The 22,514-nt window shown below is 39.4% G+C and overlaps 1 protein-coding gene across 3 annotated transcripts in view; it reads left to right on the top strand.

Moving 5' to 3' along the window:
* Nucleotides 1–21,700, top strand: part of mark4a (MAP/microtubule affinity-regulating kinase 4a) — a 54,165-nt gene extending 32,465 nt beyond the window's left edge. Inside the window, exons 9-18 of one of the 3 annotated variants that reach the window (XM_033640966.2) lie at nucleotides 3,169–3,288; nucleotides 3,376–3,475; nucleotides 3,653–3,762; nucleotides 5,547–5,733; nucleotides 7,366–7,577; nucleotides 11,012–11,115; nucleotides 13,224–13,508; nucleotides 15,903–15,985; nucleotides 16,635–16,679; nucleotides 19,430–21,700. In XM_033640966.2, coding sequence (XP_033496857.1) covers nucleotides 3,169–3,288; nucleotides 3,376–3,475; nucleotides 3,653–3,762; nucleotides 5,547–5,733; nucleotides 7,366–7,577; nucleotides 11,012–11,115; nucleotides 13,224–13,508; nucleotides 15,903–15,985; nucleotides 16,635–16,679; nucleotides 19,430–19,494 — 1,311 coding nt within the window. In that variant the 3' untranslated portion in view covers nucleotides 19,495–21,700. The remainder of the gene's footprint in view (nucleotides 1–3,168; nucleotides 3,289–3,375; nucleotides 3,476–3,652; nucleotides 3,763–5,546; nucleotides 5,734–7,365; nucleotides 7,578–11,011; nucleotides 11,116–13,223; nucleotides 13,509–15,902; nucleotides 15,986–16,634; nucleotides 16,680–19,429) is intronic. The other 2 variants (XM_078172158.1, XM_033640951.2) reach the window with 2 other exon arrangements.
* Nucleotides 21,701–22,514: the final 814 nt, after the last annotated feature.

Raw genomic sequence — 22,514 nt, 5'->3', positions numbered from 1 at the left:
ACATTATCCTCTCTCTAACAGTTAAAAATATGGAACAAATCGCATCTGGTATTCATTCAATAAGGGACAGTGCATTTTACTTTTCAATACAGGACAGTCATGTTTCATGCCTGATCAAAAGTGTTGTCAGTAAGTTAGTTTCAGTCAGTATTCCATCTCTGATGAAGAGCAGAGCACAGCCGCTTAAACTTTGTCTCCTGCAGAGAGATTCTCAAACAGGGTTCTGCATCTGTCAGATGGTCTGAAGGGGGAACTACCATATCAGAAGAGCAATAACAAAATGCACAGCAGACAATAGGGCAGGTTGAGTTTTTCTTTAAATATTATAACTTTATTCTTATTAAATTACAAGTGTATTTTTATAATATTACAACTTTTTTCTCAGAGAACACAGATATGTGGGATAGGTTTTGAGTGAGCAGAAATCTTGCTATGAGCTAATAAAGCCCACATGTTTATGAATTAATTCAATCAAATTAATTTTCAATTTTGTGAATAGGTGTCACATGTGCATTGAAAGAGGTTACTTCCCCAAACAAAAGACACAAAGGAGGATGGAGAAGTTATTTGTGCCTAGATGTGTGTTGGCTCAGCAGGAATAACATTAAATGAGAAAAGTAGATCTACAGGAGAATAAATATTTATATGCTATTCAGAATGTCTGAGAGCCTTCCTGCATTATATTCCATTACAACCTGTTTTTATATTTTGAATCATCAACATATCACCTAAATTTTGTGTTTTCCTTTACATAAATAAAGACATTTCCACTATAAATTTGTGCAGTGAAAAAATCACCAGAATGCAGGAAATTAAGTGTTTGTTGCTCAAAATTTTAAGGGGGAGGACCCCCAGACCCCCCACTTAATATGTGACCCCATCACTGAATGTTAAAATCAACCTGTGCCATTATTAATTGATTTATTAAGGTGTTTCCAAGAACCAATTACTTAGTCGAGGAAAAACTGAGGCACTCAGTTTGGTTCTTAAAAGCTTATAAAAACCTGTACATGAAGAATCTATCCTTAGATACACATTGTTTGGGATTTCAGTGTCTTGAATGTCAGTGCATCCCGAAAGTAATTTGTGATAAAAGTTGTATTTTGCCTTTTTTATGCAATTCATGTCAAATAAAATCCCCCCCAAAAAATAGGTGTGTAACACTGTCTGTTGTTGTAACAGTGTTAACATGTGTCAGATATCCCTGTCTGTGTTGCTGCTCTGCAATGTTTTGTCCATTCTCACAGGTACTGTAAGACTTATGATAAACATATGGTGTTTTGTGACTGAGGAGCTGTTATATTGTGCTGTATGAAACCCATGCAGTTAAAAGTGTGTCTTGTTGAGCATCAGTTGGGGTTGGGTGGTTTGCTTTGCTTTAAATTGTATCTTACATTATCTAATGAGTTCAGTTTACAGTAACAGTAGATGGTAGAATTTGGTAGAACAGCCCAGAGGTTTCTCTGCCCTTTCAGGGACAGAAAAGCTAAATCAAATCCAGAGATGTAGTGGCATCCTGGTGGCTCAGTGATGGCTTAGTGTGTGACTTGTAGAGGTGGCATCCTGGATTTGAATGTGATACAGGATCTTTGTTTTTCCTCCCAGTTGTCGTTCTTTTTTTTCTCAATATTTTTTTGGGGAAAAAAGGAAAAAACGTGATAGTTACAGTTCCCCTGATTGTTTTTCCTTTAAATTGTTGCTTAAATGCCACCCTTTTCTATAAAAATATCTGTGAATTGTGGTAAAACAAATAGACACTGAAAGAAGCTTTCACCTGATGTAGTGTTAAATTTGTTGATGAAAACTATGACAACAACCTTTTTTCCATGACAGAAACAAGATGATGACAAGCTCAAAATAGATCTTGATAATAAAAACTAAGACAAAATCTATGTTTCATTTTCGTTGATGAGAGGAGATGTTACAAAAATGGTGTGAGACTATCAGATGATGAAAGCCAAGAACGGCCTTGCTCGCAATTATTTTCAAATACCGTATGAACGGCAGGCTGGTAGACTCCAGTAAATAGTCTGCACCAGGATGTTGCAGATGAGGAAGAATTCAATGAGACTGAACATATTAGGAAACAGTTGCCTGTTTACACTCAGTGGACATGGAGCAACATTACATTTGAAATTATGTTTGTGCCTGCCTGCTGAAAATAAAAGTTGGTCTTAGAGAAAGATGGTAATAGCATATTATAGTCAGTACTGATACCATAATGCTGGAATAAAACTTGCTTACCTCCATGTAAAGTTCGCAGTTATTGATGGAACAGACCATGTGTAAGGTAGCTGCATTATAGACTGCTGCATCAAGTATTACTAGTATGGAGATATAGATTCAAATGTAATGCTGGTCACCAGAGAACATATACAGAAATAATCTCTTAAGCAAGTAAATACGTCATTTAATCGACTGTATGCTGTTACTGAAAAATCTGGTCTCTGTATGGAACAGTGTACAGTTAGAATAAAAATCATGGGACAAGGATCAAATTTAGTGTTTAAAAGTATTTTTCTCCTCATTATGTTTTCATGTAGTGTATATGCTTATCTTATGTGCATTAAATAAGTTGTTTGCTATTTGAATATCACGAGTTATATAACAAATGTGCTTAGTTTCCTTAAATTTAGTATTTAATTTCTATTCCAAATGTCACTTCACTGGTGAATAGCAGTGTGAACACATTATTTTATATCTTCTCTGCTGTAACATTATTGTACCCTGTAGTACAACCTGCTGCTAAAAAAACAACTAAAAATAGTATTTTCATCCAAAACCTAGCAGATGGCAATGAATGTCCCCCTGGAGCTCTACCAGAGAATGGAGACAAATGTGTGTTTAACCCTTCTCATATCTGACCGCACCCCAGCATACTGCCTGCAGTGAGGGACCTGGGGATCTGTATGCAACAGAAACCATTATATAGAGTTGGATATGTTACCTGAAACTTCAACATAAAAGATGATGAATTGGAAGTCAGAATTTTCTCTTCTGAGTCAAACTATGTGTCAGGATGCATAGTGCTGTTACTGACATAATGCCCAATGCAAAAGTAGTCTCTTCTCCAATTAAAATTTGTTCCAACGGTAGCATTAAGGTCAAATTAAGTATATTTGATTTTGAAATGTGCTATTTGTGTTACGTGTTGGATGTGGCCAACAGGAGCTGAGGGAGCGCGTGCTGAGGGGAAAGTACCGTGTGCCCTTCTATATGTCCACAGACTGTGAGGGGATCCTTCGCCGATTCCTGGTGCTCAACCCCACCAAACGCTGCACCCTTGATGTGAGAACACAGAGCACATTATGTGTAACTTATCTCATGTTAAATTCCAGTACAGCTAAGGCTTTTTCTGTATTTCTGTTTCTACAGCAAGTCATGAAGGACAAGTGGATAAATTCAGGGTATGAGGGGGATGACCTGAAGCCCCACATAGAACCAGTTGAAGACTACAGTGATCCAGCTCGCATAGGTGAGTCAGCTGGGCCCCTGTAACTGTGGCTGCAGCTTGTCTGTTGGCCTGCTGACCATTCTGGTTCAAAGAGCTTACTGACAGGCCTTCACCGTAAAAAAAACTGTTGAAGATAAAGATGTTTCATATCACTGTGGCTTTTTTGACTTTTCATATGTGGTTGTTTGTGTTCCTCAGAGGTGATGGTGGGGATGGGTTTCACTCCAGAGGAAATCAAGGACTCTCTGCTCAATCAGAAATACAATGAAGTCACTGCAACCTACTTACTGCTGGGCCGCAAAGGCGATGTGAGTTCTAAAGATGTACCCAATATTTCATTATGTATATTAAGTTGACATACACACTAATTTGCAAAATAATGTTTTAAATTAGAATATCTGGAGTGTATCTCCACTCTTCCTTTCTACATCTTCAGCTTTGTTCTGCTATGTTTGCTGCTGGAATCTCCCATGACATTCAGCCAACTATGTGTTGAACAAATTACAAAAACTACCCAAGAGGCATGAAACTCTTCTTTATAATGTTTGACAAATTGTTCACAAATACCTTTGGGTATTATCGTACAGACTAGTTTATCAATAAAATAAAACAATATGGAAAAAATATCACACTGTATTCATACAATTGGATTGTCCACTGTTACATCTTAAATGTGTGCATTGATTTTGCTTAACCCCAAGAAAAAAGGTTCTTGATGATCTTGTAAGTATGTTTGTCATATCAGTCCAGGACTTTAACTGTATATGATGTGGGAATGTCCCCGTTATATATTTTTGGGAGCACGTTAATAAAATGATGTCGGAAGTGACTGAATCCATTTGCAGAACAGATTTGGCTGTCTGGATGAACTGACAAGCTGAACTGAACTGAAAGCAATTACATACAAACCTCCACCTTCTCTTTTGTTCTTTCAATGTCCCAGTCCAGGGTTTCCCACACATTCATTTATTTTTGCCACGATTAAAACATCTGCCGTCACAAACAGATTTTCTGTTTTTGGAGCTGAACTGTTCATTAAGCCTCCTACAGACTGTGAGATTTTAGCAATCTTTTAAGTTTAGGGCAAGTTACACTGTGTGACATGGAACTAATACACTTGGGATTGATGTATGCAGACTGTACAATGACAGTGCCTATTGAACCACAGGCTATGATGAACGATGCAATAGTTTCCCATACTGAGTGCACAAGGTTGCTGCACGGGTTATTACCTCTCCAACTGTGAAGCACAACATAGAGGGTCACATTATTAAATAACCTAAAGTTTTATAGGCACCATATACTGTGGTGTGTGTGTGTGTGTGGGTGGGTGGGTGTGTTTGCTAGCTGCTAGGTTGCTCACACATTACTTTTAGCGCGTTTTGCCTCCATAGCAAACTGCTATCCGTCTGTTTGTTTGGGTTTAGCGCCAGTGTGTCATTTCATGCTGCATTTCTATTGGTTGGTTAGTGGGTTAATAGACATAGGTCGTAACAGCAATCACACAGTGAGATGGTCATCCCAAATTTCTGACAGTCAGAATTTTATCCCAGGCTGTCTGTGATAGCAAGACAGTGACAATGGCCATCCTTGAACCTCTCTCAGTGTACGATGTAGGACCACCGTTTTAAAGCCACGACCAAAGATATCGCCATGTTTCTTTCACATTGGTCATCTTTTGTCTGGGACCCACAAAAACCTTTGCATTTTGAGACAGGACACGGAACTATACAAAGGGATGCACAGGCAATTGAAAGAATGCAGAAATTGAGGTTAAGTTTGCTACTTATATTAAAAAAATGATTAAATGTACCTGGTGATATTTCATGTACTTACCCACCTTTGGAGAGCATAGAAGGGTGGTTGGGTAAGGGAGTTGGTTAAGGACAAGAATATGTTGGAAATAAAGTATGGAAGGGAAAAAGGGAAATATCTGGTTATGGAATGAAGGACAATGAAGCTTCCGCCATATCTCAATCAGTGGTCAAAAAGCAGTGAGTTCGATACGCAACCCCTCTTACCACAACCCAAATTTTTATAACAGGTCACACTTTCTGACATCTGTCTTTTCAATATCACTGTGATGTTATAGGAGGGCAGTGAGGCTCGCACTGCTAGTAGCCTGTCCCTGGCAAGGGTTCGACCAAGCCCCATCACCAATGGGACCAACAAGCACTCCTCAGCCACTGGCTCCTCTTCCTCCTCCACCTCCTCCTCACATAGCAAGACCCAGCGCAGTGCCTCCACCTACCATAGGCAGCGACGACACAGTGACTTCTGTGAGTCTCTTCTCTAATGTCTTAATTGTTGATCTATGTTGGAGTCCCAGATGAATGAAACCTGCAATGTTTCATCTTAAATAAAAAACACTTGTGATTCTGCCTTTCCCATACAAAAACAGATTTTGTCCCGAAGAAAGACACTGTGAAGACTTGCTTCATGAGTTATAAAAAACATATGCAGTTATAATGTGCAATATGGAGTTTAAACTAACACGCAGGGGCATGCTGCTCTATGTAGGGGAATTAACATCATATTATGCATGCATACTCTTATCGTGATGGCCCACCAGCAGATGGAGACATGAGGTAGAATGCTTTTCAATGTATGTAATATTCATTCATTGTGCAAAATAAGAAAAAGCATGTTGGCCGACTCTGATAGTTAATTTTAAAGCCGATATTGGCAGATACCAATGACGTGCCAATATTATTGTGCATTCCTAATCAATACCCATATACTCACAGTGGTATAATTTTACAACAGTGACAAACAATGCAGAGGCTTAGGGCAAACACCATTGGTACCTGGCTGCCTGTCATCAACGAAGGGAGAGCGAGGACACGATGCTCAGCAGGATGCTCAGTTTGCTTGCATTAATTCTCTTGGCTGTGATAAGGGAAGTTAAAAAGGGAGGGGCAGAATTAGAACTCAAAAGCAGTTTTCAGGCAATACAACTTGCTTAATGCCATTTACTAAATGAAAAGCACTCAAATATAAATTTAGAGAAAGAAGTACAAAAAAATGTCTGACAAAAAGGGCACTTATTTAGTCTGAGGCCAAAAAGGCAGGTGCTTTAGTACAGCCTGGGATCTACCTGTGCACATGCCTGCTAACAATAAAACCCTCTAGTACCCTATTATCTTACCAGAACACTGAGCTCCAAGAGTACAGGCTTAGTTGTGGTTCTGGAACTGTCCAAATGTAAAATGGGAGCCAGACCCTTCAGCTATCAAGCTTGTCTTCTGCGGAACCGTCTTCCAGTTTTGGTGCAGAGGGCAGACTGATGTCTGCTACTACTAATATTATTGTTTAGATTCAGCATCCATGCTTATGTTCTTCAAATCTTTATCCTTATTCTTATTTTACCATTTTCTGCAGTTTTTGGCATCTACTTCTGCATACTTTCAGCTGCAGAAACCATTTAAATATCAAAACATTACCCTCTTTTAAGACATTTATAGTTGTATTCAGCTATCTTTTACTGTTTATGTCTTAAAATGCGTCAGCATTTCTTATTTCAGCCTTTTCAGTTAATTTTCAACCCTTGACAATATTATAGTTAAGCTTCCACCTTCTCTAGCAACGTATTTCAGCTCTTAGTTACTTTTGGTAATGCAGTTCAGCCTTTACTTCTGCCAGTTTTATGTTGTGGCTTCCAGTTCTTTGAGCTCTTATGTCTTTTGGGCAATTTGTTTCATATTTATGCATTTTCAGCAATGCATTTCAGCTATCAGCATCCACATGCATTTTCTGCAAGAAATGCATTTTCCAGTTTGGGTTATTGTTTATACCATTGTGATGTGACTAGCTGTGTGGAAGGGTTATACCTTGCATAACCCACTTATATTATACAGAATATTCCTTATACGAGTCTCTGTGTCTGTGCTCTGCTGTCCTCCACAACAAAGGCGGGCCCTCCATGCCCGTCATGCACCCCAAACGGAGCCCCACTAGCACGGGCGACCGTGAGCTGCGGGAGGGACGAATGCCTTCACGTAAGGCCAGTTGCAGCGTGATGGGGAGCCACAGCCTCCCTCCCTCCAGCCCAATGGTCAGCAGTGCCAACAACCCCAACAAGTCTGAGATCCCAGACCGCCGCAAAGACATGACGGCTACCACAGTAAGTGACAAATGTCCTCCTCAAGTAGAGAGGAGATTGTGAATCTACACAGTGTGCCACAGAGGTTACACCACTGCTACTAGTTATTCGTCAGTCAACATCATCCACACACACTGCTACAGTCAACTGAACTCATCACCTCTGCTACAGTGATACCAGGATCTCTGATTGAGGGCAAATGTCGATAAAACCATTTAGAATCATTAAAAAAAGGTGCTGCTTCTCATTTCTGATCTTGGTTGTCAGGCATTTCTTCAGTTTCAAAGTAATCCAGGTGATTGTTGTCAGGCACAGCAGATGGACTTTACGTAATCAGATTTGAAAAAATGTAAACTTAAAAACTGAGGTATAGATATTTTCATGTTCACAGTTCAGCAAGGTTCATCCTTAAAAATCTGTCATTGGTTTTCACCAGATAAGTTGTGCAGTGCAGAATAAAGCTGATTGGATTTTAATTTCTGGACGGTGTCTGGGGCAGCACCGAGTCCAGACTGATACAGAGAGTGAAACAGACGGTTGAGCTTACCAGGCTAGCCCACTTCCAGGACAAAGTACCTCTGAATATCAAAGTGACTTGTATTATGTATTTTATGTTTATGTATGTTTGTATGAAAAAAGAAAAAGCGACCAGCCCTACATGAACATGATCAAATACAAAAACATGTCGCATATCCACCATTCCTTTCGATATAATGATATACAACATGGTGTATATATACATATACATACATACATACACATGTAGACATGTCTACATGTGTATGTACATGTACATGTTTTTGTATTTGATCATGTTCATGTATGGCTGCAACAACCTGACCTTAGTTTTTCTTAGTTTTTATCACAGACAACTTTGACCAACTTTATACCCATCTGGGTTCCCTCCTACTATTTACAAAATAAAGTCATGCAATTCAGACTTCCATTTTCCCTCAGTTAAAAGCTACAGTTTATTTCCATTATTCATTTTCACTATACATATTAGTACCTCTGAATATCAAAGTGACTTGTAGTATGTATTTTATGTTTAAGTATGTTTGTATGAAAAAAGAAAAAGTGACCAGCCCTACATGAACATGATCAAATACAAAAACATGTTGCATATCCACCATTCCTTTCGATATAATGATATACAACATTGTGTATATATACATATACATACATACTTACACATGTAGATATGTCTACATGTGTATGTACATGTACATGTTTTTGTATTTGATCATGTTCATGTAGGGCTGCAACAACCTGACCTGTATTCTGTATCTCCTGAACCTTATGCGGTGGGGTGTTGCAGCTCTATATGCATATAAAATCCTCAATATATTGTTTTTACACAATATATTTTTCTACATAGTATATATTTGTTTACACAGTATATATATATTTCTCTATACATGATCGCATGTACCACTAAACATTATATATATATATATACAGTACAGGCCAAAAGTTTGGACACACCTTCTCATTCAATGTGTTTTCTTTATTTTCATGACTATTTACATTGTGGATTCTCACTGAAGGCATCAAAACTATGAATGAACACGTGGAGTTATGTACTTAACAAAAAAAGGTGAAATAACTGAAAACATGTTTTATATTCTAGTTTCTTCAAAATAGCCACCCTTTGCTCTGATTACTGCTTTGCACACTCTTGGCATTCTCTCCATGAGCTTCAAGAGGTAGTCACCTGAAATGGTTTTCCAACCGTCTTGAAGGAGTTCCCAGAGGTGTTTAGCACTTGTTGGCCCCTTTGCCTTCACTCTGCGGTCCAGCTCACCCCAAACCATCTCGATTGGGTTCAGGTCCGGTGACTGTGGAGGCCAGGTCATCTGCTGCAGCACTCCATCACTCTCCTTCTTGGTCAAATAGCCCTTACACAGCCTGGAGGTGTATTTGGGGTCATTGTCCTGTTGAAAAATAAATGATCGTCCAACTAAACGCAAACCGGATGGGATGGCATGTCGCTGCAGGATGCTGTGGTAGCCATGCTGGTTCAGTGTGCCTTCAATTTTGAATAAATCCCCAACAGTGTCACCAGCAAAACACCCCCACACCATCACACCTCCTCCTCCATGCTTCACAGTGGGAACCAGGCATGTGGAATCCATCCGTTCACCTTTTCTGCGTCTCACAAAGACACGGCGGTTGGAACCAAAGATCTCAAATTTGGACTCATCAGACCAAAGCACAGATTTCCACTGGTCTAATGTCCATTCCTTGTGTTTCTTGGCCCAAACAAATCTCTTCTGCTTGTTGCCTCTCCTTAGCAGTGGTTTCCTAGCAGCTATTTGACCATGAAGGCCTGATTCGCGCAGTCTCCTCTTAACAGTTGTTCTAGAGATGGGTCTGCTGCTAGAACTCTGTGTGGCATTCATCTGGTCTCTGATCTGAGCTGCTGTTAACTTGCGATTTCTGAAGCTGGTGACTCGGATGAACTTATCCTCAGAAGCAGAGGTGACTCTTGGTCTTCCTTTCCTGGGTCGGTCCTCATGTGTGCCAGTTTCATTGTAGCGCTTGATGGTTTTTGCGACTCCACTTGGGGACACATTTAAAGTTTTTGCAATTTTCCGGACTGACTGACCTTCATTTCTTAAAGTAATGATGGCCACTGGTTTTTCTTTAGTTAGCTGATTGGTTCTTGCCATAATATGAATTTTAACAGTTGTCCAATAGGGCTGTCGGCTGTGTATTAACCTGACTTCTGCACAACACAACTGATGGTCCCAACCCCATTGATAAAGCAAGAAATTCCACTAATTAACCCTGATAAGGCACACCTGTGAAGTGGAAACCATTTCAGGTGACTACCTCTTGAAGCTCATGGAGAGAATGCCAAGAGTGTGCAAAGCAGTAATCAGAGCAAAGGGTGGCTATTTTGAAGAAACTAGAATATAAAACATGTTTTCAGTTATTTCACCTTTTTTTGTTAAGTACATAACTCCACACGTGTTCATTCATAGTTTTGATGCCTTCAGTGAGAATCTACAATGTAAATAGTCATGAAAATAAAGAAAACGCATTGAATGAGAAGGTGTGTCCAAACTTTTGGCCTGTACTGTATATATATATATATATATATATATATATTATATTATATTATATTATATTTTATTTTATATGGCAGAATTGTCCTCCTATTGGAGATGTACCATGTGGTGTAATCCTTGCATTATGGGTATTTAAGATGGTGACTTCATTGTAAATGATTGGCAGTCTAAGGAAGAGCATCACGCTCGAAACGTCACGCAAAATAAAAAATTGCATACGGGAGCTCTTTTGGTGTGCGGATCGCTTTTTTCCTTTTTTGTGCTTTTAATACTTTGTGATCCAGCACCCAACCCAGTGGGTTTCGGGGATGTGCGTGTCCTATTTTTTATCATACTTCTAAGTATGTTTGTATGCCTCTTACCTTATTCCCCTCTCTGTAGAATAACATCCCTGGAAGTGCCATGACACGCAGGAATACATATGTATGCACTGACCGCTCAGGCACTGACAGACACTCTCTTCTGCAGAACGGCAAAGACAACAGGTACCGTTTTGTGCTTTATTATTTGTCAGTATGGATCCTTAATTGGTAGAATGAGCAGGTAACAATTTGATGAAGGCACAGCCACACATATTATGGAGGTAAAGTAAAAGCAATTACATAAAGACTAAAATAATATATTAACTTTAAATGATTCATGCAAGATGACTGCTGTGGTAATTTTACTTTAAGATATTTACTTAAAGAAGTAGCTGTTGTCCCCTTCAGTTATTCTGTTGTTAGGAGAATGTGTGAAAATCTGAAATAGAACTTCCAAGTACATTTTGTTTCTTGGAAGCTTGCCGCTTCAATTCCTATACTTCTACTGACATTATGCCCACATCTTCAAATTCAGACAAAATAAGACATATTTCTTCCATCATAGAGCTAACAAAGCTGCTAATCATTAGAAGCTAACACAGCTTACAGACAATGGGGAACAGTGATATACTAGATTCTGTTGCTGATGTCAGTACTAGGGAAGAGTTAAAAAAAAAAAAAATCAATGAAAAACAGTTCTACTTTTTATGTAAAAGGTTCCCTCCAATAAAGGTCCAGTGTGTAGGATTTAGGTGGATATACAGGCAGAAATGGAATATAATATAATCAGTGTGTTTTCTTTAGTGTATAATCACCTGAAAATAAGAATTGGTGGGTTTTCGTTACCTTAGAATGAGTCGTTTATATCTGCATATGGAGCAGGTCCTCATCCACGGAGATTGCCACATTGCACTGTCATGTTTCTACAGTAGCCCAGAATGGACAAACCACACACTGACTACAGATAGGGCCAATCGTATTTTATTGTGTTCGCCACCATTGTTGAAAGTCCAATTGCAAAGAGCAGTGCCTGAGTTACACTGATTTGTAACGTGAAATTGCTTCATTCAGTGTTTTTACTGGTTTAAATCACCTGGTCTGGTTATTTTGGAGAGGGGAGACCTCTGTGGATAGTTCCACTCCCGATGAAAGCCTTCTGAACGTCTGGATCTTATGTTACTGGAGAAAAAAGTTGACTACACATTAGCATGTGTTGGACTAGCTCCCCGCAGTGAAATGCCAAACTTCATCAGAAATACATGGATTTGTAATGGAACTACTTAATTCAGTGTTTTTACCATTTAAAATATCTGGATCTGTTTGTTTTGGAGAGGAAGAGACGTCTGTGGAAAATTAAAAACCTCCTGATAGCCTGGATCACAAAAAGGTGAGCATACATTTGCTTATGAGAGAAAAGGGGTGAGCACACAACAGCATGTTGTGGGCGAGTCGCCAGTCTCCAAGACGCCCAACAGCGTCGGAGATGATGATTGTAACATGAAACTGCTTTTTTTCCAGCATTATTAGCAGTTTCAATCGCCTCATCCATTTGTTTTAGAGAGGAAGGGACCTCTGTGGATAATTCAGCTCAAGGTTAAAACCCTCTTAACAATGAGCAATGAAGGAATTCTAACTACAGCCATTTTGAAATTTCATACATGTTATTCTTATGGTCCTAGACAGTCCAAAATAATTAGTAAACGTGAACAACTCTCCAAAATCCAAAAACTAGTGTTGAAACTCAAAATTGTTATGTCATCGGTTATAAAGTCTGCAGATGCTCCGTAGATAACGAACAATGAAAAATGTTCTAGATGACAGTGAGAGCACCCAGGGGAGTGTTCTGAGAATATGGGTACATTTTCTGTTTCAGAACTGAGAAAACTACAATAGATTAAAGCTCATTTGGCTATAAAAACAAAAACAAACATTCTCTGGGTCCACAAAATCAGGCTCCCATTCATTGTCCATGGAGCAGCTCCAGACTAAATACTTAATGACATCAAAAATTTTGAGACCTACCTCTCTGGTTTCTGGCTCTGAGAGAGAGTAGCTCATGTTCACAAATATTGATTTTGCTTTCCAAGGCCATGGAGATAACATATTGGAATTCTTAATTTAGGTGGTGTTAACCTTTAAGTAATGAATTGTGCTGTGCAAGCAAAAGGTAGGGAAATGGGGATTTTATCTAAACAAGTTATATACATTTTAGGAAACCAAATAAAAAGGTAAAATAAATAAAAAATACCAAGGCCAGCTGAGACACAACCCTTCTTTTTTCTTGTCTGCAGCTCCCTGGGCCACCGCTTGCCTGCAGCGTCTCCCTCAACGCTCAGCATTTCTGGGGCCGGAGCTGCCTCCTCCTCTTCCTCTTCGGACCGATGCCGCCTGACCCGAGGCTCCACCATCCGCAGCACTTTTCATGGGGGGCAGCTGAGGGACCGTGGGCCCCCAGTCTACTCAGCCCCACCCACTTCACCCACCTTGTCCCACCATGACGCCAGCCCTCTGCCCCATGCCCGCACCAGGGCGACCTCCAACCTCTTCACCAAGCTGACCTCGAAACTCACTCGCAGGTAGATGCATGCTTCATGTCACATATCACAACATCAATACCACTCTCATGTTTGTGCATTAAAAAAATCATGAAGCTACAGCCAGGAGACTGTTAGCTAAGCTTAGCATCAAGTCTGGAAGTAAGGGGAAACAGGCGGTCTGGCTCTCTTTAAAAGTAAGAACTGAGCCTACCAGCACTATTAAAGATCACTGTTTTTTTTACTCAATAAACAAATGAGATACATAAAAACCCACCTTGTGTAAAGTGCTGGTGTGTGTGTTTTTAACTTTTAACAGAGTCAGGCTAGCTGTCCCCCTGTCTCCTATCCTTGTGCTAAGCTAATAGTCCATTGACTATAGCTCCATATTTACAGTACAGACTTGTGAGGGGCATCAGTCTTCTCATGTAAATCACTGACAGAAAGTATATTTTCCAAAATGTCAAACTATTTACAAAAAATTGATGTCAAGTTTAACTAATAATAATATTGCTGGAATTAAACGTTTTTAATATATGTATTATGTTTTGGGGTTGTCTGTCTGTCCATATGTATTTTCATCCTTATATTTACACTTTAAACCGATAGAAAGGGACTTTTTGTCATTCAGACAAGATCTTGATTTATAAAGCTATTCTCATCAGTTATGACAATCCTTCCTACCTCTCTCCACTCTACAGTACTTTATTTTCAATTCCCACATTTTTTTTGTAGTCATAGAGAAAAGGCAGTGGTGGACAAAGTACTCAGATATTCTACTGAAGTAACAGTTGCAATTACTCTGTTACAAGTAAAAGCCCTGCATTCAAAATTTAACTTAAGTATAAGTACGAAAGTATTAGTATCAAAATATACTCAAAGCACCAAATGCTATCAGAATAATGTATATCACATATTGTGTTATATTTATTGATAAATTCATGTGTTGATCATTTTAATGTTGCAGCTGGTATACTGCCACTCTCGGTATTGCAGTGAAAAAAGCATTTTCCCCATAGACCACCGCTGTTACAGAGACGTCTGTAAAATTGTAGACAGGACACCTTGAACTGCAAACAAGGTCAATTATGATACGTTTTATTATGAATATTTGATCCATGGAAGTTTCATATTTAGAAAACTTTCCCTGAGCTTAGAAAAGTGATTCAAATATCTGTGATGTCATCATAATGCAAAGTTTATTAGCCTAGCTGAACTGGTGGGTCCACAGGTACCCAACAAGTAACCCACAAAAAGCTGTGTTACGGGTAAAAATATGTATATAACATAAAATATGTTCATGGGTACAGGCATGGATAAAAATTAACTACACGCAATCAGGCAGTGAAAATATAATAAAAATGTATTTTAAAATTTCAGAATAAAACAAATGGAAAAGTTGTACAATATATGTGTCATATTTTGACATCTAAATCAATATTATCAATTTGCAATTCCTTTTATTTTTAAAGTCAATGACACAAGTTGAACCTTTGACCCCCGTCACATACGTCAACCACGTGTAGGACTCCAGCCATGAAACTTTGCAGCTGAGGATGAGGTGGCAGCCTACATTGAGATCAAGACACCCAAAGATGATCCTTTTGAGGTTTTATAGTGGTGGAAGGAGCATGCTAAAATGTTTCCTAACCTGGCAGTGATTGAGCAGAATGTTTTCACCATCCTGGCATGGAGCGCAGCCAGTGTAAGAGATATCTCCTCCATTGGATTTGTAATTCAAGAACAGAGAACTCATCTTAATGTGAGTGATTGTAGCCTTTGGTGCAGGTCGGGTTGCGGGACCTTTATTAAGGGGTCAGTTCTGGTACTGAGCTTTACGGTATGGGCGGGTTTTCAAAAGTGGACCCATGCTCTCCCGTGCTCTCTTTAGGGTGTTTTAGGGAACAGCAAATGGGGATCCTAATAAATAAACAAAAACTGGGAAGAGGGTACAATGGCTTTGGTATTTGCATACATTTTTGGTATATTTTAATTTTTGCAAATTTGTTTTTGTTTTAATTGTAAAGTATTTCTTCAAAAGATAAGATTCCAATTCAAACCAAGAAAATCAAATATATGATATGAAATCATGCAGCGTTGTGAAGTTCTTCGTTTCAGCTTGAGCACAGCCTGGATATGGATCCATGCTTATCACAACATTGTATTTACCCAGGCCTTTTGGCAAGCCCTCCTGTGGCCCTGGATTATCCTCTGCTTCCCTCTCCCTCCCAGTCGTCATAATCACACGTCTAATCTTATCAAACCTCAGCTTTATCCTTGCCAATCAGCTCCTGCGCTGCGCTCTTTTCTTCCACTTGCTCTCCTGTGACTCAATAATATACTCTTATCCCCCAACCCCACCCCCTGCTCTTACCTCGTATTCCCTCTTTTTCTCCATCTTTATCTCTTTGTGCTTTCCCCCCGTCATGGCATCAGGGTCAACCTTGACCCGTCCAAGCGCCAGGGCTCAAACAAATCAGTCTCGGGTTGTACTCTTCCACAAGGATCAAAAACAGTTAGTAAGTTCCCATGTCTCTTGCTTCTTACTTGTCTGCCTGTGCTGCCCCATCTGTCTGCCTGCTTCCGCCATCATACCACCATCTATGAATTATTGCTTATTTGCATGACTTGTTAATCATCTTCGTACTGTCAAGGTCCCACATACTTGGTTTCAAGCATGGTTCAAGCAATCAACGAAGATTGTTTTGGTTTTAACTTTCAATGTCAGGATCAGTGTCATTGTCAATACAGACTATCTTTAACTAGTATTTATGATCTTGCATATAAATGTGCCCTTAGAAATACTGTTTGATGTTTTTAGTTTGTATTTGTGGTTGATGGGTAGAAAGTCACTGAATATTTTTTCCATGTGTTGTTGGTAAGAATGGATGGGAGTGTGTAGTACCATTTTTACAGAAGTGATTTAAAGTCAAAGAACTGCATTTATATCTGCATGCTTTAAAAGCTGTGAGCAAGAATCAAAAAAGTACAGTAAATTTAGGTGAGGACACAATGTTGTGCACATCACGTGCTTGGTGTTGTTGATGCTTGCTTGGTCTCATTGTATGATATCCAATACTGAATCCCATCTCATCTGAGTTGTCGGCTGGTCGAAAGGCTGATTTTATTCTAGTGGATTACCTCTTACTCTTCCTGTTTGTCCTGCAGGGTCACAAATGAATCTGAGGGAATCAGGAGATTTGCGGTCACAAGGTCAGTGCACATGTTCCAGCTGCATCAACAGCACATGATCGTTCATTTGTTTGTCCACCTTATTCCTAACCCCCATGATACCTTGCATGAATTTTATGGGTGCCCCTTCTGGCATTGAACCAGAACCAGTGTTTTCCAGTAGTAATGGTATGGTATGCTAATCCCCTTTTCAGAATCAGAAATCAGACATTGTGATTTGTTACAGTTGCTCTGATGTAAAGAACAGAGAATTATAACAAGTAAAAATAAGTGTATGAAAAAGAAGTATGTAAATATAAAGTGATTGAATGTGAAAAAAATGTGCATTATCATTATGCTACAATGTTTAACATTAGTACTTAAGATATTAAGAATAAAATGTATATCTTCACTGTGCTAAGTCTAAGTGTTTAAACATACAAATATGTGCGCTGTGCTACATTATACTGTATAAACTAGTGTTACATTCAGAAATATAAAATATGTATTATGCTATAATGGTTACTACAATATATACATCAATAGAATAAACATTAGAAATATGTACAATTATGCGTATTGTATGTTGAATACATATATACATTCAAGAGGTGTTGGTGAGAATAAAGTCGTACACTGAAGAATATAGCACAGTTGAATAACAGCATCAATTATTGCGCTGTATAAAAAAGTAGTTGTACCTTAAGTCACTATTGCACAGTATAAACATAATAGACAAATATGAATTTTAAATGCATATAGCTGAATTAAGTCTAGAGTAACTGGAAAATAAAACCTATGAAACCCACCACCTGTTACACCTCAGATGGGATAATGTGATATTATTTCTATCATCTCTGACAGCTATCTGAAAGCATTGGTTGTTCTCCTTTTTAACCAAGCTTATTAGCAGTTAGTTTGCCTTGCTACATTAACATATTGTTATTTTTAACAGAGCCCGAGCTAGCTTACAGTAAACATGTACTCCTTCTGAAGATGATTTATGATTTGATACCACTCATAAACAGACACTAACACATTTACTGAACATTTAACATAATTCTGTATCTATTTTAGCTCAATGTGAAGTGAAAAAAAATAAACAGGATGTTTACCAGCTATTGCTCCACTCATCTGCCTTAATAATACAGTTAACACTTTTTTTTTTTATAACTGCTGATTTATTAAATGGAGTTCTATTGAGTGAAACATAACACAGAATTTAAGTAATATCGATAATTAGGGCTGTCAAGTGATTACAAAAATTAATTAATTACCTGCTCTGTGATTAATCAATATAAATTAATTGCATACTTTTGCTGTAAATGTATTTTTTTTAAAAAATGTCAATTCAAATTAATTTTGGCAGATGTGTCATAAAGTTGATGGATTTTAGACACAATTGTCCCCCTGTCCTCCACCACCGAAACTGGTCTGCAGTCCAGTGCAATCCATTTTGCAAGGAAGTTAGTTTGTCGATCGCAGGTAGACTTACTCAGTTTGTGTCTGAACGCCTGGTCAAGTGTGGCTTGATGAGGCTGGATGCTAGTGTTAGCATCAGAGGCTGTGCTAGCTCAAGACCTCAGGGTTCACTGCTAATGTGATATTTCAGACTTGAAGTACTCCGATGGTATGAAAATTCCTTACTGCAGACATTGCAGAGAATGGTGCTCCTATCAACAGTTCCATCTGGGCATTTTTTAAATCTGAACGTTTATTCACAGGGTCAAAGGGCACCACAGTGTTATTAACGTGTTATTTTGTGATTCATTAATATTAATGAATCAAAATTAATGAATTATTTTGACAGCCCTATCAGTAATATAAAGTAGTAGTAAAATAAATAACTTTAGGCAGTAACACTTTCTCAGCCTAGATGACTAAAGACGTATATTGCAATGTATACTGCTGAGTTTATTTTCAAAAGTAGATTGAGAATGCAGTCACACAGGGACAGACAGGGATGTCATGTACTGATGCTGAGTGACAGACATGTTATCCTAGGTATCATTCTCTTCTGCAAATTCTGATTTATCTGATCTTAAAACTCTTGATTTTATTTTTTCTTATGTCTTGTTGGTGGAGATTCTCAGTCACAGCTTTTTGGTACACAGCGGCTACCGTTGTTGCAATACACGTTTGAAACAGTGAGGCGCTAGAGTGCGTTATCTTTTTGAATGCAATATATGATTTCAACGTTAGATGGGAGAAATTTCTACACACTGTGGCTTTAAAGCCTGCAACTCTGTACCAGTCATTTAGAACTGAAGAAACTTCTTGGATGAGAGGCGAAACATCTTCAAGTAACGCAAGCAAGTCCAGTTGTCTACGATATAGCACTTACGGTTTTTCTTATGTCATTTCATACACTCTAAAAATGTAGTGTATGTATTAGAGTTGGGTAATCCTGTCCTGTATTGATTTAATAAGGGATGATGTGTTTTATTTTTTTATTCAGTATAATTCAGTATTAATGTTGTACAGTACAGGTGGCAACCTGTTCTTCACTGTTGTTAAGCGATGGAAACTGTATTGGTGTTAATAGGAACAATCCTTTTTGTTCTGGGTGCATGTTCAACATTGTTGTTAAAATAACAAATTTAGCTACATCTGGTTGTTGGTGACCATACAGATCTGTGACTAACTAGTTTACTGCTGTTCCCACTATCACACCCTAAGTTTTGCCCATAATCATTTTTACAGAAGGGCCCTCAGGAATAAGGTGAATATGAGTCTAACAGAAGCAGCCATGGTCCAATGCCTGAACACTTTTTTGTTCTTCCTCTCCCTAGTTGCCATCTACCTGGGTATCAAAAAGCGTCCGAGCCCCGGGCCGTCGGACGTGGCTGGGATTTGAGAGGTGGTGGGCGGCGGGACCCTGCGGAGGTGGTTCTGGCTCTGCGGGAGGCGGCGCTTGGATGTGGCTGCCAGGTCCACCATGCCGGCCCATTTCTGCTCTCCTGCACCCACGGTGTGGCAGGGGGCCGCGTGGCTTTTGAGGCCGAGGTGTGCCATCTTTCCACGGGCACCTCCGAGACTTCTAACGGGGTGCGCTACACGCGACTCTGGGGGACACCGCTAGCTTTTCGGGACATTGCCACCCAAATCTCTAAGGACCTTGAACTTTGAACAGAGGATGTGTTTGCGTATGCGTGAGTGTTTTTGTGAGTGAGTGTTGATGTGTGTGCGCAAAGGAAGAGGAGGTGGAAATGGGCAAAAGGGGCGAGGGGCTGGACCCGAGAGAAAAGACTTCTCCTTCTGTTTCTTTCATGACGACCCCCCCAGCACACACACACACACACACACACAGATACACGCACACCTGACCTGTAAAGTCACACAGACTGAGGCATCCCCCTCCACCCAATCACCCCACTGAGCTCAGCCAACTTCTTCACTGAGTGACTGCACCCACTGGACCTGGATCAGACGGAATCTAGTTGAATATTTTGTATCGCTACTCTAGCCATAATGACACTTTATTTTGTTATTTATTGCTCTGATCATTGTTTTTACCCACTGTCACTTTCAAAAAACATCTTCTCTTGAGTAATGGCCATCATTGACTAGCCAGTCCTTTTTTTAAATTGTTCTTTTATACCTCACCTTTATGTCCACCTTTTATCCCCTATACCGATGACATGGTTATCTGCTGACTTCTTAACACATGGGGACAAGAACATGCACAGATGTGGATATGGTCCGACTCAGTGATCAGACAAGCAGCCACAGAGGGTTTCATTGCTTTGACTCGTGTACATACAGCAGTGACAACTGAAATGGATTTAGGGCAGTGGGAAAAGGGTTGACAGGCCTTTGAAACAGCCAATCAGAGGCTGACCTGGAACACAAGGAGCCAGTGACATCTTCCATTTCATGAACTGATAGAGCTGTCACCTCAAAATTACATTTGTTTCTCTACAAGAGAAATTAAAAATGTAGATAATGTTTACTGAGAAACAAACTCTGTGGTTAGCAACATTTTTACACATACAAGAAGAAGAGAACATTTTGGTGCAGCAACTCCATGCTTTATTTTTGGTTCTTGCTACACCAATATGTAAATAAGTCAATACAGCTGATTTGGTGAAATATTATAAGGTTATATAACTTTAATATCACTGCTGTCATAGAATACATGTTCTATGCTGGCTCTCTGAAAGGATGAATATAGAGGCCTGCAAAGACTTCATGCACACATGCTGCTCTCTGGTTGGCTGGATTCATTGTTTGTCAGCGCTGGTCATTGTCAGTAAAACTTGTTCAAAGCCTTTGGATTTTCCAACCTCTCACCCATTTTCATCCCTTTACCTTTCTTCAAAAGCATTACACTGAAGACATGACAGCAGAGACACATACTTGAGAATATCTTTCTAACTAGAAGCCCTCTACTGTTTAAATCTTTCAAGGTGATTAAAGCAAGCGCGATACAAATGTGGTTCAGTCTGTTGTCCCACAGCAAAATAACAAATTCTTTGGTTCTTCTCTGTGCCATGTGATCTCGCCTCAGCTATCATCTCAGTATGTTCATGGGAAACACCAAAAGCAGATCAGCCAAGCAGTGAACCTCTCAGATTACACACTCACCTTTACAAACACAGAGAAACATGCACTTCTAAATGTCCACCCTGTCCTTTTTTGTGACACAGTCTATAAACTGGTATGTCCATTATTGATGACTGTGGGCTGTGGTGATCAGGGGGGAGTATTCAGAATCTGGATAGTCACGATGAAGGCAGTGTGCACAGTGTTTTCTTCTCGTTAGTCCAGTTGCCTTTAAAGTGAACAACCCCCAGCGCCTTCATACAGTGCATATTTAATGTAAAAGAGAGAGAGAGAGAGAGAGAGAGAGAGAGAACTGAGAACGCTTTCTATTCTCCCTCCCTGTTTTTAGTGAATAACGTATTGTGATATTTACGTAGGCTACAGAGATCATGTTGTTTGGCTGCTGATTTACTGTTAATACTATCTCTCAGTTGTGGCTTTGCTCTTGGTGACCCGAAACACCCACTTACCCCACTCCCCATTTCCTTTCCTACTCCTCATAAACTCCTCAACACCCTACTTTTACACAGGGGCGCCAACCTTAGCTGTCTGCCACCTTCGTATGTACCACCAACTTTTTTCTACGGTCACAACAAGCATTTGGCTTTCCTCAGCTCTTCGTTGAGACCCTGTTTTCTGGCAGGGGAACACTCAGCCATCATCCACAGTCTCACATTGTAGAACCATGTTTGACATCTTCTTAGTCCTGTTTGGCTTGTGCTGTTTCATGGAGCCCAACAGGGGAGACTGGTGTTGACCTGTCCTCCTCAGGGTGAGAAGCAGACACCAATATGGACACTAGCAGTCTGTCCTTGTCCTCTCCCTGGATGTTTCTCATTGTGGTGTATATTAGCATTAGGTAATATAGACCTCAATGCACTTTGCTTTGACTTGAATCAGCTCCTTCCAGTGTACCTGTATAGGTAATACCCAGAACTAGCCACTGGAGGGTGCCAATGTCTTAAATGTGAAACACTTCAATTTGTGGATATTTGCACAGGTACTTTATTTATTTTTTAGAATAATATAATTTAAAAAACAGGATTTATATCAGTCATTGATGGCTGTATATAAAGTATATGAATATAATATATATCTTAGAGCTCAAGGTTTATTTATAGCTAGAGCAAGGGAAGTAATTCTAGTTTAAAGCAGATTCTGTCAGTGACAATGGGAAACAAAACCAACCTGCAATCCTGCATGACTTCAGAGTTTGGGTTTTGGGGGAAAAAATGAAACATGATACACACCTAGGATTGGAAGCTTTGTGAAATGCAAACATGAGCGGTTTCAGACATGAATTGATACAAAAAAAAAATGGTGCTAAATGTA

This window comes from Epinephelus lanceolatus, chromosome 11 (assembly GCF_041903045.1).
Source record: "Epinephelus lanceolatus isolate andai-2023 chromosome 11, ASM4190304v1, whole genome shotgun sequence".
Lineage (NCBI taxonomy): Eukaryota > Metazoa > Chordata > Actinopteri > Perciformes > Serranidae > Epinephelus > Epinephelus lanceolatus.
This window is presented reverse-complemented; position numbering and strand designations above follow the sequence as displayed.